At 37.4% G+C, this 15,865-nt stretch overlaps 1 protein-coding gene across 5 annotated transcripts in view; it reads right to left on the bottom strand.

Annotated features, from left to right (window-relative positions):
• Positions 1-15,865, bottom strand: part of DENND1A (DENN domain containing 1A) — a 339,130-nt gene that overhangs the window by 229,264 nt on the left and 94,001 nt on the right. For all 5 annotated transcript variants that reach the window (XM_067541721.1, XM_067541722.1, XM_067541718.1 and 2 more), the window contains one exon: positions 6,512-6,631. In XM_067541721.1, the coding sequence (XP_067397822.1) occupies positions 6,512-6,631 (120 nt within the window). The remainder of the gene's footprint in view (positions 1-6,511; positions 6,632-15,865) is intronic.

Here is a 15,865-nt window from a genome sequence, read left to right as displayed (position 1 = left end):
AGTTAAAGCTGGACAAATTCAGACTGGAAATAAGGTGTACATTTTTTAACAGTGAGGGTAACTAATCACTGGAACAATTTACCATAGGTCATGGTGAATTCTCCATTATTGGCAATTTTCACATCAAGATTGGGTGTTTTTGTCTGAAAGATATTCTCTAGGTATTATTTTGAGGAAGTTCTATGGCCTATATTATACAGATGATCAGCCTGGATTATCATAATGGTCCCTTCTGGACTTGAAATCTATCAATCTTTTGGTGCTTTGCAAATGATTGCTATGAAATTTGCTGTATGTTTATAAGTCACACCCAAACAGGTAAAGTAGGAAGATGAAGTTATAGCTGAAGACCAATCTAAAATGCCAAAAACAACTGCATTGTTCAAATGCTTATTTTTAGACTCTCAACTGTCTCAAGGTGAGAAATCATTCTTTCTATTGGGAGATCAAAAGAAATTCTTAGACTTCAGGAAATCCACATTATCATACTTAGCATCAATGACACACTTATCCCAGTCTTTCTTTTGGGGCATACTGATGACTATAGGTAGAATGCATATTATGCCATGGTCCCAAATCTCAAGTTAAGATATTACAAATATACTAGTAGGCTACAATGCCAGCTTCCCGACCAGGAAAAGGTTATTAAATGCACAGTGGAGGGGGATCAAGTTGACAATTAAGTCATAAAATAGTAATAATGGATGACTATCCACAACTGCGCAAGGATCAGATACTCAATTTTGATGCTTGAATAACTGCTTCTTGAAATAGGAAGTTCTAGATCACACAAAAGGAGACCTTTGACTTGGTCCTAAGTATTACACAGGAGTTGGTTGAAATATTAGTTATAGTTCAGCCATTAAGCAACAGTGACCATAATATCATGGAAACATAGGACTGGAAGGGACCTCGAGAGACCATCTACTCCAGTTCCATGAACGTACGGCAGGACTAAGTATTATCTAGACCATCACTGACACGTGTTTGTCTAGCCTGCTCTTAAAAATCTCCAATGATGGAAATTCCACAACCCCCTAGGTAATTTATTCCAGTGCTTAACTACCCTGATAGTTAGGAAGTTTTTCCTAATGTACAACCTAAACCTCCCTTGCTGCAATTTAAGCCCATTCCTTCTTGTTCTATCCTCGGAAGTTAAGGGAACAATTTTTCTCCCTCCTCCTTGTAACAACCTTTTATGTACTTGAAAACTGCTATCATGTCCCTCCTCAGTGTTCTGGTCTCCAGACTAAACAAACCCAATTTTTTCAATCTTCCCTCACAGGTCATGTTTTCTAGACCTTTAATCATTTTTGTTGCTCTTCTCTGGACTTCCTCCCATTTGTCCACATCTTTCCTGAAATGTGGTGCCCAGAACTGAACACAATACTCCAGGCCTAATCAGCACGGAGTAGAGCAGAAGAATTACTTCTTGTGTCTTGCTTACAAGACTCCTGCGAATACATCCCAGAATGAGGTTTGCTTTTTTTGCAACAGAGTTATACCATTGACTCATATTTAGCTTGTGATCCACTATGAACCCCAGATCTCTTTCTGCAGTACGCCTTCCTAGGAAATCATTTCCCATTTTGTTTGTGTGCAACTGACTGTTTCTTCCTAAGAACACTTTATAATTAAATTCAACAGCCTGTGGGAGAGTCTGCACTAGAAGTAGGATTGTTATTAAACTTTTTTTAAAAGCTAGTTAAAAAGACAACATAAAAAGTGAGGAAATGAAGCTATTTAAAGGTACCATGGCAGAGTCAGAGGAAGTATGTACACCCTAAACAAAATTGGAAGCAGAAAGGGAAGAAATAAGGCAATATGATTAAATGGCAAGGTTCAAAAGGTTACTTGAGCCAAAGAGGAATCCTTCCAAAAATGGACATCCTACTTTAGTGAAGTGGGAAGACTGCAAGAAAATTGGTGGGTGCACTGGACTATTAGGAAGTAAAGATAGCAAATGAGGGTAAAACATACTACAGAGAATTCAAATTATTTGTCTTCATCACAGAGGGCACCTCTGGCTTGGTTCTCCTTCACTAGGGTTCCAAATACACACACAGACTTCTCTGGGCTTCCTGAAGTTGGGTTCTCTCCAATATCCTTCTTGTTACATGATTCCATCCAAGCCAAGAGTTTGATAGGATATTATTTCTACCACTGAGTTTTCACCAGTAGATGTTTACCTCCTCTCTCAGTGCAACTGCAATTGACAGGAAGCAGCAATAAAGAACAAAGTCTGAAGACTTTTCACACTTTCCAGTCTCTACAACTCCTGGTCGAAAGATCAATAGCACAGAAAAACAAGACAGGTAGACCTCCAAAAAACAGGGTGGAGGAGGACCACAAGGATACTGAAACAAACCCCATTAACTAACCCCAGAACAAATCTGGACAGGACATTCCCAATTAAAAAAAAGCTGAGATAAAGGAAAGAAGTCAAGCAACCATTTTCCTATTTCTTTATGATCAATATCTCCTCATTCAGAATGACCAATCTCTCTGTCTTCTCATAAAAAACAAGGAAGCAGAGAGTTTTCACAGAAATTGTGATTTACACTGAAATGGTTTTGTAAGCAACACTTCCACGAGATAGTCCTGGTGATGTGAAGTCTGATTCATGTCAACAGAGAACTAATGAAAACAAAAGTTACTCAACTTGTTAACTGCACATCCTCAGTAAATTTATTTATTTTATGATTTGGGGCCAAATCCTGAGGTTCTTAATTAGCTTTTACTCAGTCCTTTATCAAGGAAAACTGACATTGAAATCAGTGGAGTTCTTCCTTATGAAACACTAAAGAAAAATTGAGGACCCAGGATTTGGCCCTTAATTATCAAAACTTATTTCCCCCTTAAAAATGCCAAATGGGTATTAATCAAAATCTGTACTTCAAATTTATAAAGAACTGATGCTGAGTAGTTAGGTCCAAACTCTGACCTAACCTGAAGCTGTTACAATCCAGCAGTATTTTTATTGTGGATTTTAAAAGTCCACCATTTCACTGTTCAGAACCTTAAAAAACCCAACACACGGGTTGCATGAGTGACATGAACCAGGTTTTACGCTATTGTATGCCCTCTGCAGTCTTCAGTGAAAAAGTTAATACTATCCCAGGGCTGCGCTAAAAAAAAATCACCAATAATCCTGGTGTAAAAAAATTAAACAAACATTAGTCTGAAGATTGGTTCAAAAAATGGTGGAAGGAAAACGAGATGGAGTTCAGGGGAGAGAGAGAAAATCAATGTGTCTTAAATAAAGGAGGAAAGTGAGCAGGGCATGAAATTTAAGCTAAAGGTTAAACTTACAAGTGAGAGAATTAAAAAGTCACAACTATGTAACAGTCATGGACATAGTCCCTTTATTTGTCAGAAGCAGGACAAATTCACAAAGTGTGTACAAATTAACAAAAGTAAATTTGTCAAATTAATGTTTATTGTAACAAAAGGCTAAAAACTGTATCCATGTTGACAACAAATTTCCAGCTAGTGCTGCCTAAAACAGACAAGAGAGTCATTCTCCAAAATGAAAACTTCTTCCCATTGATAGCAATGCTTCTGATTAATGTGCTGGTATACATTATGCTAGCAATAGATCAAAACAATAACCATTATGTAAACTGATAGCTCTTCTTCTAAAACAACATATATGACTGATGCCAGTGAGCCCTTTGATGTAATTAAGTTTTCATTTTAAAGAGCTATTAAGTAGCTAGAGATGAAAATAATTAAAAACCACACACCCCTGTGTAGGTGTTCAATATACAATACCTACCATTTAAAAACCCGCTCCCTCCTGTGAAGCGAGAAGGAGCCCTATCCTATATTACAACTCAGGCTCTTATTAAAACAATGAATGCTCACTGTATTCAGTCAGTAGTCATATTTTAATGAACATCACAATCCTCTTGCAGGGAGAAAATTGCAAATGAAAGCATAGGGAAGCCATTCTAAGGTGACATTCTGACCTCATTCTGATTCCTTCCTCGACTTCCAGATTAGTGTAACTGGTTTATCATTAAGTCATTAATTCACGTTTATCATTGAAAGTGTTACTGACTGGTGGAGAAGCATCATAACATTCCATCACATGGCAGAGCACAAGGAGGAGTGCAACTCCAAGATTCCAACCATCTGAGCTTGTCGAGGCTGAAAGTTTGCTGATGAGGGAGTGACTTGTCTGAGAAGATTACTTAGCTGATATTTGATGTCCTGCACAGAATCACTCTGGGGAGATGAAGTTGCTACACACTTATCCCAGAAGGGGTAGGGCAAAACATGCTGAAGACTATGGGGATTTGTAGCAAAAAAACAAACAAAGAGACAGAAAGTACAGACTTTCCTAGCAGGCAGACGTAATTTGCAAAGGACATTGGAAGGTTCAATGTTAGCAACATGCTTTGTGGTCTTGGGAAAAAAGGCACTGAACTGGGGCAGAGCAGCTTTATACAGTTCCTCAGAATCTTCTGAACTTAAACAGTAAACTTAAATTGTTTTAGATAATTGCTACCTTAAATTTTTCTCAGCAGTTATGCTAAATAAAAGTATGTTTAAAATCCTCAGGATGAAGGGATAACAGAAATGAGGCCCATTGGCCCAGTTCATCCTCTGCTCTTAACTCTTCAGCATCTTTTTCTGTGAGTGGAAGCATGAGGCAACAGGCTGTAATCTTTTCCTTCCCCTCTGCCTCTTCTCAAAGCATTCACTGAACCCTAGAGAGCAGGTAGCAAAAAGCCCTTGTCCAGGAGAGAGAGAGAGAGACTTCACACTCATCCAGATATTTTTGTCTGTTTCCTCCTTTCATTTTTCATTAAACAACAAAGGTTACCTGAAGTAACCAGGGAGTTACCACAAAAAAGCATATCTGTATCTCAATTCTTTAGGATAATGGCTTCAGAAAATGCCTCTACAAACACTTCCCTGTCTCCAATATATACTCCACATAGTTGGATTAGTGTTGCCCTCCAGTTGCTCTAGCAGACCTTTGAACTATGAGGGAATGAAGTCTTCAAGTCACTTGGCCAGATATGCAATGGGGAGTAATATGATTACCCCCGCCCTCCTGCCCAGTGCCTCACTTAGGGAAACCAAGCAGTGACTTTCTTCTCCAGCCATCTCAGACTCCTTAGGCAAGTTCTGTCTTATTAGCCACAGTGTGCATAGTGCTAAAGAAAAATGAGAACATACGCATTTTGTGGTCTTTCTCTATCTTTTGACTATTCCAGTTCTTTATGTACTACATATAAATAGAAGGAAGATTCCTAAGCTATTCACATTAGTCCAAATTCTGCTTCCAGGCACTCATGCAACCACATATACTTCAATGGGATTATATGCAACCAAAGGCAAAATTTAGCCCCGTATCTGCTGTTCTCCGTACATTTCTTCCTGAAAGGCTCCTTTGTAAGGACAGTTTGCTCTTTTTTTTTTTTTTTTTAAGCAATGAATATGCAGGGGGGTCCCACTGTAGTACTGCCAGCATACAATGCTGGGGAACTTAGTCAATGACAATAGTTTCTGTTATTGCAATGCACCACAAAGAGTCACTGTGAAATAGGGTGGAATGATGGTGATGGAGGATCACCCCCCTTTTTTCCTGGATTGACAAGCAACAACTAGGGCTCCAATCACCTGGCTTTTTGTTTCTTAGGGTTAGATCAGTACAGTCTTTACCTGGGCTTTATCAAGCATCACTTCCCCTGGCTCTCTCTGCTTCTCCATGAGCCTCTCTCTGTTAATAGAAAGAGACAGGAGGCAGGCCACTGCTACACCTAGGTAACAGAGGCTGACAGGAACAGTGTGCATAGCTTTACTTCCCCAACAGGAGGTTCTCAGCAGGAGCCTGGCAAACGGTAGATCTGAAATCTGATTTTCATCACTTTCTTAGTGGCAAAAGGAAACAGAAAACTAAACAAAGGTTGCCCCAGAGCATACTGGCCTGAAGAACTATTTTGATACATTTCCAGCCCTCTCAGTCATTGCCTCTGCTGTCTATGTGAAACACATTGTTTCTGACTCCCAATACTAGTATTTATAAGCAGGCTAGATTGCATTCACACGTCCATCAACAGATGAGAGTAAGGGTCATAACCACAGACCCTTAGGATATGTACAGCATCAGCAAGATATTCTTTGAGTTACTAACAGATGCTTTATTAATAAAACTTGCATATACAAACATCCATGAAATGTCTTAACAGGATCAATTGTGACAGCTAAAGATAACACTTGCCATCACGCTATGTTGTGTCAAATGACTGCATAGAGATGTTAATTTTTTTCCACATTGTTAACTTAAGAACACTGACTACAAATAAATATAATTATCAACAGAGGAACCCAAAGTGCAAGAATATTTTGCACCATTTCTCCAGAAGTGCAATGACTTTCTGAGGACCAGATAGGGAAATAATTCTAAACAGCTGGAAAATATAATTGCAGTATACCAAAACAAAGGCCAACATTGTTTCCCAGAGCTAGCCAATAGCCAGACCACAGTCAGACTTACCTTAAGATACAGAAGCAACTTTTGGCCCCAAAAGATAAGCGACAGAATCCAAATCTCTGTTTGCTGTCAATGTCTGTGAGCACAAATGTAAAGTTCTGGCCAACTTGGCTAACTGTAAGGCTAGAAATAAAGAGAACAAAGGGAAAAATTAATTTCAGCTTATTCAATGTTAGAAATATCTAATCAGACGAAGTCATTGAACCTCATTTCCTCTTTCTGCAGAACTTCTTTGGAAATTAACTTTGAGCATTTACGTCCTTTACAAATGCAAATTTGAATCCATCTTTTGGGGTTTTTGGAGATGGGGAACAGCATTGGAAGAATTTCCTATGTCTTTAAAATAAAGACTGATATGGCCACTGATTAGATTCAATACACACAGCGACAACTAAACACACATCCACTGACAGTGCAAAACATTTCTATATCATGCTTAATTCAAGAGATTGTTTTACTTTAAATGCAGAGTGGTATTTGGTGACATTCTGGCTTTGTATAGTATATCAATGGACTAAATTTGTTTTTGTCTATTTTCCAAATAGGCTGTGAATGACCACAACACTCCCCCTCTTAAGTGTATGGCTTATGGAGGCCTCACAGATGATTTCCCCCATTTGTCTATGCAGCCAGGCAATTTCCAATGCAAGGCAGTATTGGCTAAACTGGGAAACTAACAGCACCACAGTAAGATAAAGGTAAATAAAACTTCTGCAACAAAGTCAGCCTCTTTTTCTGATTGTCTGCCTCAAAACATGAAAATCTTTAAATATGCCTCCACAGCTGGTACAGTGGCTAAGCAGACCCTGAACTGATGCTAGTGCACCACTACAGTTAAAAAACTACTTTAAAACCCCTACAGTGATTATTATATAGTTGGTATCTGATTTTCAATATTATAATCCTATTCCACCCCACTGTAAAGTGCTTATTTGCCTCTTCTAAAAGGTTGCAAACAATGTACCAACGCTGTTTAAAGATGATGGCTCCCTGCCATGCCAGAGTGGAAAGCACCACTGTAGGAATATCCACTCATACTTGCAAAACATAGCTTTTCATTGTATTAGAATACAGAAAAAAGCAATGCACCAAAAAGATAGAGAGAGGATGCAAATGTATTATTTCATAACACTATAAATTGCGAAGGATCTCACCACTAGTGGTTTGAGGTCTATAGCACATTTCTAAAAAAATAACAGCTCTCTTTATATTACATATATAACATAGTACCCTTTTTTTTTTTTTAAAGGCATAGTTCCAAAGTGAAATGCATGAAATATTTCATTTAAGGGAGATATTTGGTTTCTTTAGACATTACCACATTTCTGTCCAAATCTCAACAAATACAGAAATGCTTAGATACCATGCTGGTAGGTGATATAAAAATCCTAAATTAACAGACAGCAGGTCTGATTCACCATCATGTCACCCCAGTTTTGTATTGGTGTAATTCCATTGCTTAAAATAAAACTGGAGTAATACAGTGTTGAAACCGGGACCAATATATTTATTAATTGGAGGCTTTATTTAATTCAGATTAGGGATTCATTTGAGAACTAGTGTTAGTAAGAATTAGTTGTAGTTGTGTTCAAATCTAACTATAAAATATTTACTGTTTAAATTACACTCCAGTCCTAAAGCATACTGTAAACATTGACAACTGAATGCTAACTTGTACATGCGGCGATGAAGTATGTTAAGTCCATCTTGATCAAAGGGGAGTAAAAGGAAAACTACTGCTAAATTCAGGCTCACTCAACAGATATAGTCACAAACCAAATATCCTCCTGTAAAAGTCTATTCTGAAATCTACAGAGCTATCTACAATGCCATCAATGAGTGTGTATGTGATCTCATACACTCACACAGTGCCCAATGAAAACCAGAAATTAGATGGACTTTCAAAAAAGAAAGAGGCTTAGACTATAGGACAATAAATTCTACTATCCAATTTAAAAAGGAAAAACTTCTCAGTGGATTCAAAAGGAGAAAGGAAAAATTCTGAAGGGATGATAAAATGAAGCATCAAGACAGACACAAACTCTACTTCTCCAAATTCAAAGGTGAACAAAGACAAATTAAAAAGTTATTCAACAGCCTGAGAAATAAGTAGCATAAGTACTGCTATCCTACTCCCTATATTCAATGCTAAGAGAACCAACATTTCCTATAAACCCCACAGAACTATCAGGGAGCTATCACAAACTCCATTCTTATTGGTGTTATGTTTTATCTGTAAAGCTTGGGTGTAATGTTACCACAGTGATTTAATACTATGTTTTGAACGAGGATTATATGCTTAATTTTAAAAAGTTTGAGAGCCAAGGGTGTATGAGAAATAGAAAAGGGAGGAAGCAGTCCTCATCTAACGAAGGGAGGAGCTTTTTTATTAAACTATTAGAAGACAAGTTTGTAGAGAAAGCATAGGTAATAATAAATGTAAGCATCATGGAGCACAATTTTTTAAATCAAACTTTGATTTAGATAATGCTTGGTGAATGGGCACTTTATCTGCATTTCAGTAGCGTGCAAAGACCAATTTGGGAACATGCATCATCTGTAGTTTTTAAATGTGTGTATTTAAACAATCGTTTTTAAATTCACAAGCCATATGCCAATGGTTACTGATCATTTTACCTCCCTCTATCTCTAGTTAGAATACAGGCTCTCTGGATATGACTGCCTTTCCATTATTTGCACATCACCTAACATAACGAGGGCATGATCCTGAGTGACAGGAGGAGGAGAAGTAATGAGGCAAAGATGAGTAGTTTTGAGGGCAAGGAGACAGAAGCTGGAAATGAAGAGACTGTAAAGGAAGGGGAGGTTGGAGCAAACAAGCAAGAGACAACTGTGTCCAGAATTCAAACTGAAAAATATCTGAACACATCTCTAATGTCCAGGGTTCCCTTAGATTAGGGGAAAGCAAGGATTCTTCCCTGCTCTGCTCCTTACAGCTGAGGAAGCAAGGAGCATCTTAAGGCCTCAGCTGATGTTGATAAGCTATAAATAAGGACCAGTTTCTATTTCCCTGGGGTGCAAAGGTCCTTTTGTAGAGAGGGAGAAGGAAAATGGCCAACATATTCCTTAAAAAACAGGGACTTAAGGCCTCAGCTGATGTTGATAAGCTAAGAGATGACAAGTGTCTAACTCAAAAAATGCTGTAGCGAACATGGGGGAATTCTATATCAGACCTTGTCCTAACAGATAAAGAGGAACAGATCACAGAACTAAAAATTTATGGCGGCTTAGGTAAGTGATCATGACTTGATCACATTTATTATGTGCAAGCAGAATATAGTCCAGACCATTAATGTATATACTTGATGCTTTAATAGGGCCAGTATTACAAGCTGAAAACTATTATGAGACAAATCAGCTGGGAGGAAGAATTTAATCAAAAAAATGTGAATGATAATTTGAAATCATTTAAGAATATCTTACTAGATGCCAAAAATGCCTCAATCCCACAACAAAGAAAGAAGGCAGCGCTGGTTTAAAAAAAATCGACCTGGTTTAGAGGGGAAATGAAGTAACAAACTTCACAAATTATAAAAAATGGAAGAAAGGGGAAGTTGATAGTAATTAATATGAATCAGAAGTTAGAAATTGTAGAAAACTGATAAAGGAAGCAAAGGGACACAAGGAGAAATCTATAGCCAGGAGAGTTAAGGACAATAAGAAGAGGCTTTATAAATATATATGGAACAAAAAGAATTCTGGCAATGATATTGGTCCATTACTAAACAGAAATGTTCGAATTATCAATAATAATGCAAACAAGATAGAGGTGTTCAATAAATATTTCTGTTGTGTATTTGGGGGAAAAAAGAGATGATGCATCATCTCATGGTGATAACACTCTCCATTCCATTAGTAACTCTGAAGGATGTTGAACAGAAGCTACTAGAGTTAGGCATTTTTAAATCAGCAGGTCCAGATAACTTGCATCCAAGAGTTTTAAAAAAGCTGGATGAGGAGCTCGCTGGACTATTAATGTTGATTTTCAATAAGTCTTGGAGCCCTGGGAAAGTTCCAGAAGACTGGAAGAAAGCTAATGTTGTGCCAATTTTTAAAAAGCGTAAATGGGATGTCCCAGGTAATTATAGGCCTGTCAGCCAGACATTGATCCCAGGCAAGATAATGGAATAGCTGATACAGGACTCGATTTATAAAGAACTAAAGAAGGGTAATGTAACTAATGCAAATCAACATGGGTTTAAGGAAAATAGATCCTATCAAATTAACATCTTTTTTTGATGAGATTACAAGATTGTTGATAAAAGTAGTAGTGCTGACATCATATATTTAGACTTCTGTAAAGTGCTTGACTTGGTACCACACTACATTTTGATTAAAAAACTAACAATATAAAATTAACATGGCACACATTAAATGGATTAAAAACTGGCTAATGAAAATGTAACTGTAAATGAGAAATCATCATTGAGCAGGTCATATCTCCAGTGGGGTCCGCACAGATCAGTTCTTGGCACTATACTATTTAACATTTTTATCAATGACATGGAAGAAAACAAAATCAGCACTGAGAAAGTTTGCAGATGACACAAAAATTGGGGAAGTAGTAAATAATAAAGAGACCAGGTCATTGATTCAGAGCAATCTGGATCAGTTGGTAAACTGGGCACAAGCAAACAATATGCATTTTAATACAGCTTAATGTAAATGTATACGTCTAGGAACACAAAATGTAGGGCTTACTTACAGGTATCTCTATCCTGAGATACAGTGACTCTAAAAGAAGATTTGGGGGTGATGGTGGATAATCGGTTGAACATGAGCTCCCATGGCAGCTAATGCAATCCTGGGATGCATAAACAGGGAAAACCTGAGTAGGAATAGAAAGGTTGTTTTATCTGTATTTGGCTCTGATGTGACTGCTATCGGACTACTGCCTCCAGTTCTGGTGTCCACAATTCAAGAAGGAGAATGATAAATTGTAGTGGGTTCAAAGAAGAGTGGGTTCTAAAGAGTGGGTTCTAAAGAGTGGGTTCTAAAGAATTAGAAACCATGCCTTATAATGTTAGACTCAAGAAGGTCAATCTATTTATCTTAACAAAGAGGTTAAGAGGTAAGTTGATTATAGTCTATATGTACCCACACGGGGAACAAATATTTAATAATGGGCTCTTCAGTCTAGTAGAGAAAGATATAATAATTCTATGGTTGGAAGTTGAAGCTAGACAAATTCAGACTGGAAATAAGCCATAAATTATTAACAATGAGACTAATTGATCATGAGAACGATTTACCAAGAGTTGTGGTGAAATCTCCATTACTGACAATTTTTAAATCAACATTAGAAGTTTTTCTAAAAGATATGCTCCAGGAATTATTTTGAGGAAGTTCTATGGCCTGTGTTATACAACAGGTCAGATTAGATCCTCATAATGGTCTCTTCTGGCCTTAGAATTTATGAATCTCTTGGAACCTACCTAGTTTCTAGACTTTCCAAGAACAAGTATTATTTTCAATACTCTCCAAGAGCAAGGCAGACCACAGCCTGCCCATCTCTTGTTATTCTCCCTTCACCTTTTCATAAAACCCCAGCTGATACAAAACTGATTGAAATTTAGCAGATACATGCAAGCATCTTCCAGAAGTACTTTTATTTTCATGATGTGTCTTGCACAAGTTTAAAGCAATCAGAATTCTTGAGCTTTATAAATACTATTTATTCTAAAATCATATTACTTCAGCTACTCCCTGTGCAGTGTCCCTTAAATGAAATAGTTAGATGCAGAGAAGTTCAGGACAGCACAAGTTTGGAACAATTAATTCACTGGAATACAAAGAGGTTGAAATGTTTTGAGGAAATAAGGGAATCATTTCTTCCATGCCATTATTAAGAAAAATCCACATCTATGCATTGCTGCTCTTCCATTACAGCTATGTTGGGGGGAGGAGGGAAGATATGGATGCAAATCTGTGAAGAAGCTAGAAACTATCTCCAAGGACAGGAGGGTTAGGCAGGAAAGTCTATCTAGGTATCCAAGAGCATAAGCATCCAGAACTTAGATATTTTGAAAACAACCTACATATTAGACCTCTGAACTAGGCCACTAAAAAATTACAGGAAGCTTGCAAGAACCGACTTGTGTAAGAAATAGCCATTTTAGTGTATTGTTACTAACAGAAAGAGCCTTAAGCATTTGCTTCCTCATATTCATTGTTGAATGGTTCACAAAGTATCTGTGCATCAGAGAAGCAGCTGCGAGAAAACAGACACTCAGGCCAGCTTGATGTTCTTTATCATGCAAGCCCAATAGAGTCAATGACACAAATGCAGCAGAATGTTTAGCTTACTTGGATTCCAGAATGCCAAAGTGGCCCCCAGATCAAGGATGGGTGTGCCACAGTAAAGAAATGAGAGCATGGTAAATTTCCTAGCCTAAAAATGCTCTCTCCTAATAGCAAACATCAACAACAGTGGGTCCAAAGCTTTGATTCTGTATGGAAAAAGGCCTGTTTAATAACTGATGGGACGAAGCACCGCAATATCCCCTCTCCATCTGTGTAAATATAAATGCTAAAAAGATTTTAAAAGTAACCACAGACAGATGTATTCCTGACTTTAGAGAGCAGGTTCAGCATGATCCAAGATTGATTGCACTGGGGTTGGCCATCTCCAGCAGTTGGAGAATAGTCAACTGCCTGGGCATAGAAGGGATATTAGTATTATGCATTTTCCCATCTTTACATTTCAACTGAGCATTTACAGGCAAGTGATTTAGATATGTTTTAACCCCAAGGGACAGATAATGGCATGGTGGCCTTTGGCCATTTTTCGTACACAGAAAGTTTCATTGTAAAACACTATTCTGAACTCTGGGGGGAAGAATACATTTTAGTGGTTTGTCCTTCATTTGAGATGTATCCTGTCTCTGTCATCTTGGTTTAATGCTCACTTATAACGTCCATTTGACAAGCAGTTCAACCTGCCTGCCAGAATATTCTTCTTTTGTGCACTGAAGGTTTCCTAACCTGTGAAGATTGAATCAGCTCCTCTCCCCACTTGCTGCAGGATACAGAGTTAATGATTTTGTCCATTGGGATCATTACGTTTCCTTTACTTCAGATGTGTTCTCAGCTACAGTGTTGATAATATTTAATATTATCTATGCTATGAGTGTAATTTAGACATTAACAAATTAGATTGCACCTCCCAAACAGTCAGTACAACTCAAAATGAACGTTTCCGAAAGCTCTTGAGACTTTATGGCCTATGACCAGTAATTTTTGCCTCATTCCTGTTGCATGTATGAAAAAAAGGCTATTAATGTTGAGCTTGGCGGTTACAAAATTCTTCACATTCTTATAGATTCATGTTTACAGTATAATTATACTGCACTATTTTCTTCCTTTCCAGAGGCACATCAAAGTTTTGAAGATACTTCAAACTACTCAGTAGAAAATGGATGCTCCAGTATGGAGCGTGTTAATGGCAATAGTGCAAATTTAGCATTGAAGGTATTACAGCATGCCTCAAAACACAGTAAAGCCTTCAGCACACTTCCCAGGTTACAAATAGTACGAAATAAGACAGTTTAACAATTAGAAGTCCATAATCTACACTTCAATGGCTTGTGATTAGCCTCAAAGTCTCAATGAATTATTTGTCATCATCCTGAAGATGTGCTCTCAAAAAAGTTTGAATACTTCTTTAGTTTTTGATACCTAGTTTTCTGAAATTGCTATGCATAAACTAAAAGAACTTTGGAGAGTCACAGATGTTGCCTTCAGAGGCTCCGTGGCTACTCAGTATTTGTTGAAGAGGTGACACCAATAATAAATGCATAGTTGGAAGAACAGGACATCACAAATGTGTCACTCAACATATTCCTGCTGTTGAGACCCATTTTCTAAACAGTTGTAGTAGCACAAATCTGAGGAAAGTTTGCAGAAATCCCTGAGTGTTTCAAACTCTCACAAGTCAGAGTTTAATGTATAATACTTGCAGTCTATGTATTTAAATTACAGATTTAATCATGTATATGACATTCCTACAGATAAAGTGTCCCTTATCATAGAAAGAATTTTACCACCAAATTGTAATACTGTTACTTTGGGCCCGTGAGGTAATGACTGAAAGGTTTACATCCTCCAATAATGAAGCATCTCTGATACCCTATGTCAGCATCTCTTCCTAAACACACAAAATCATACTATCTTTCTGGTGCTCCAGGAGAATCTCGAACTACATGATCACTGACATTCTATAGAGAACACAGTAACTGTCTAGTTATTGGAAAATTCTGACACTATACATCTCCAGTGTTACCAACAGAACTTAATACTCCATTTACAAGAAAGAAAAAGGGAAACTAGCAACTGGAAACTATTTAAAATGCCTATAATGAAGCAGGATTAATGTATTTTTTCCTTGCCTTGTTCAGAAGAATAACTTTTATTGTACCAAGCACAAAGCTCCTAAATCACCTTCAGAAGTAAGAATGCTAATACCTGGAGATCTGATCAAATATACAGTTCTTCAGGCACATACAAGGAGATTAAAATCCCTCTAATGTAGAATTGAGGAGGAAACTGCTTTTGGAAGAATCATTTTATTGATTTAAGATGCCAAACCACAAAGTATTAACTGAGAATATTAGGCGGGTGGGGGAAATTACAGCAGTAATTTCAGAACTCATTTAATTGTGGCCAGTTCACTAATTTCACTGTTATTTCAAATACAGCGTACGTAAATGAATATAAAAGAGATCAGCAGTTGGATTACAGTAGTTAGAGATGGACAAGATTTATTAGATTAAGCCTGTGACCCTGCAAATTCCAGATATAGCCTCTTAGAGAGAACACTACATATTTACCTGACACTTGACTGTAGCCAAAGTCCAAGAAAGCAATTTACAATTACAAATCAACAGTATCTTTTCATTTTTCTTAGGTAATTATAAACCTACATTTAATATATATGAGTTCCACTGATGTAATAATGTGTGTTCTCTCTCTCTCTCTTTTATAATTGGTTGCTACACTGATTAGAGGTGCAGATTCTGCATGCGATTCATTCTTAAAATTAAAATTAACATCATAAGCAGAAACCACTTGTTCAGTGCTACTTGATATTTTTATGGGTTGGGGAAAGGGAAGAGAATTAGCAGTACACACCCTCTTACATTTATGTTGATGACTTGTCACATCCTCAACATATGAGCATTCCTAAATACAGTGTAGAATACTGGAAACCCATTTACTTGAGTCATTTAATTGGAGAAAATATTTAATATGATATAGGAAAACACTCTCTCACTGGCCTCAGAAAATGGATGTCTACTTAAAAGGTCCTTCTGATATCAAGTGTCTATGATCTTAGGA

This window comes from Emydura macquarii, unplaced genomic scaffold (assembly GCF_026122565.2).
Source record: "Emydura macquarii macquarii isolate MOO-44397 ecotype Brisbane River unplaced genomic scaffold, CSIRO-AGI_Emac_v2 contig_691, whole genome shotgun sequence".
Taxonomy (NCBI): domain Eukaryota; kingdom Metazoa; phylum Chordata; order Testudines; family Chelidae; genus Emydura; species Emydura macquarii.
Note: the sequence above shows the minus strand (reverse complement) of the source record. Positions and strands in the feature narration are given on the sequence as shown.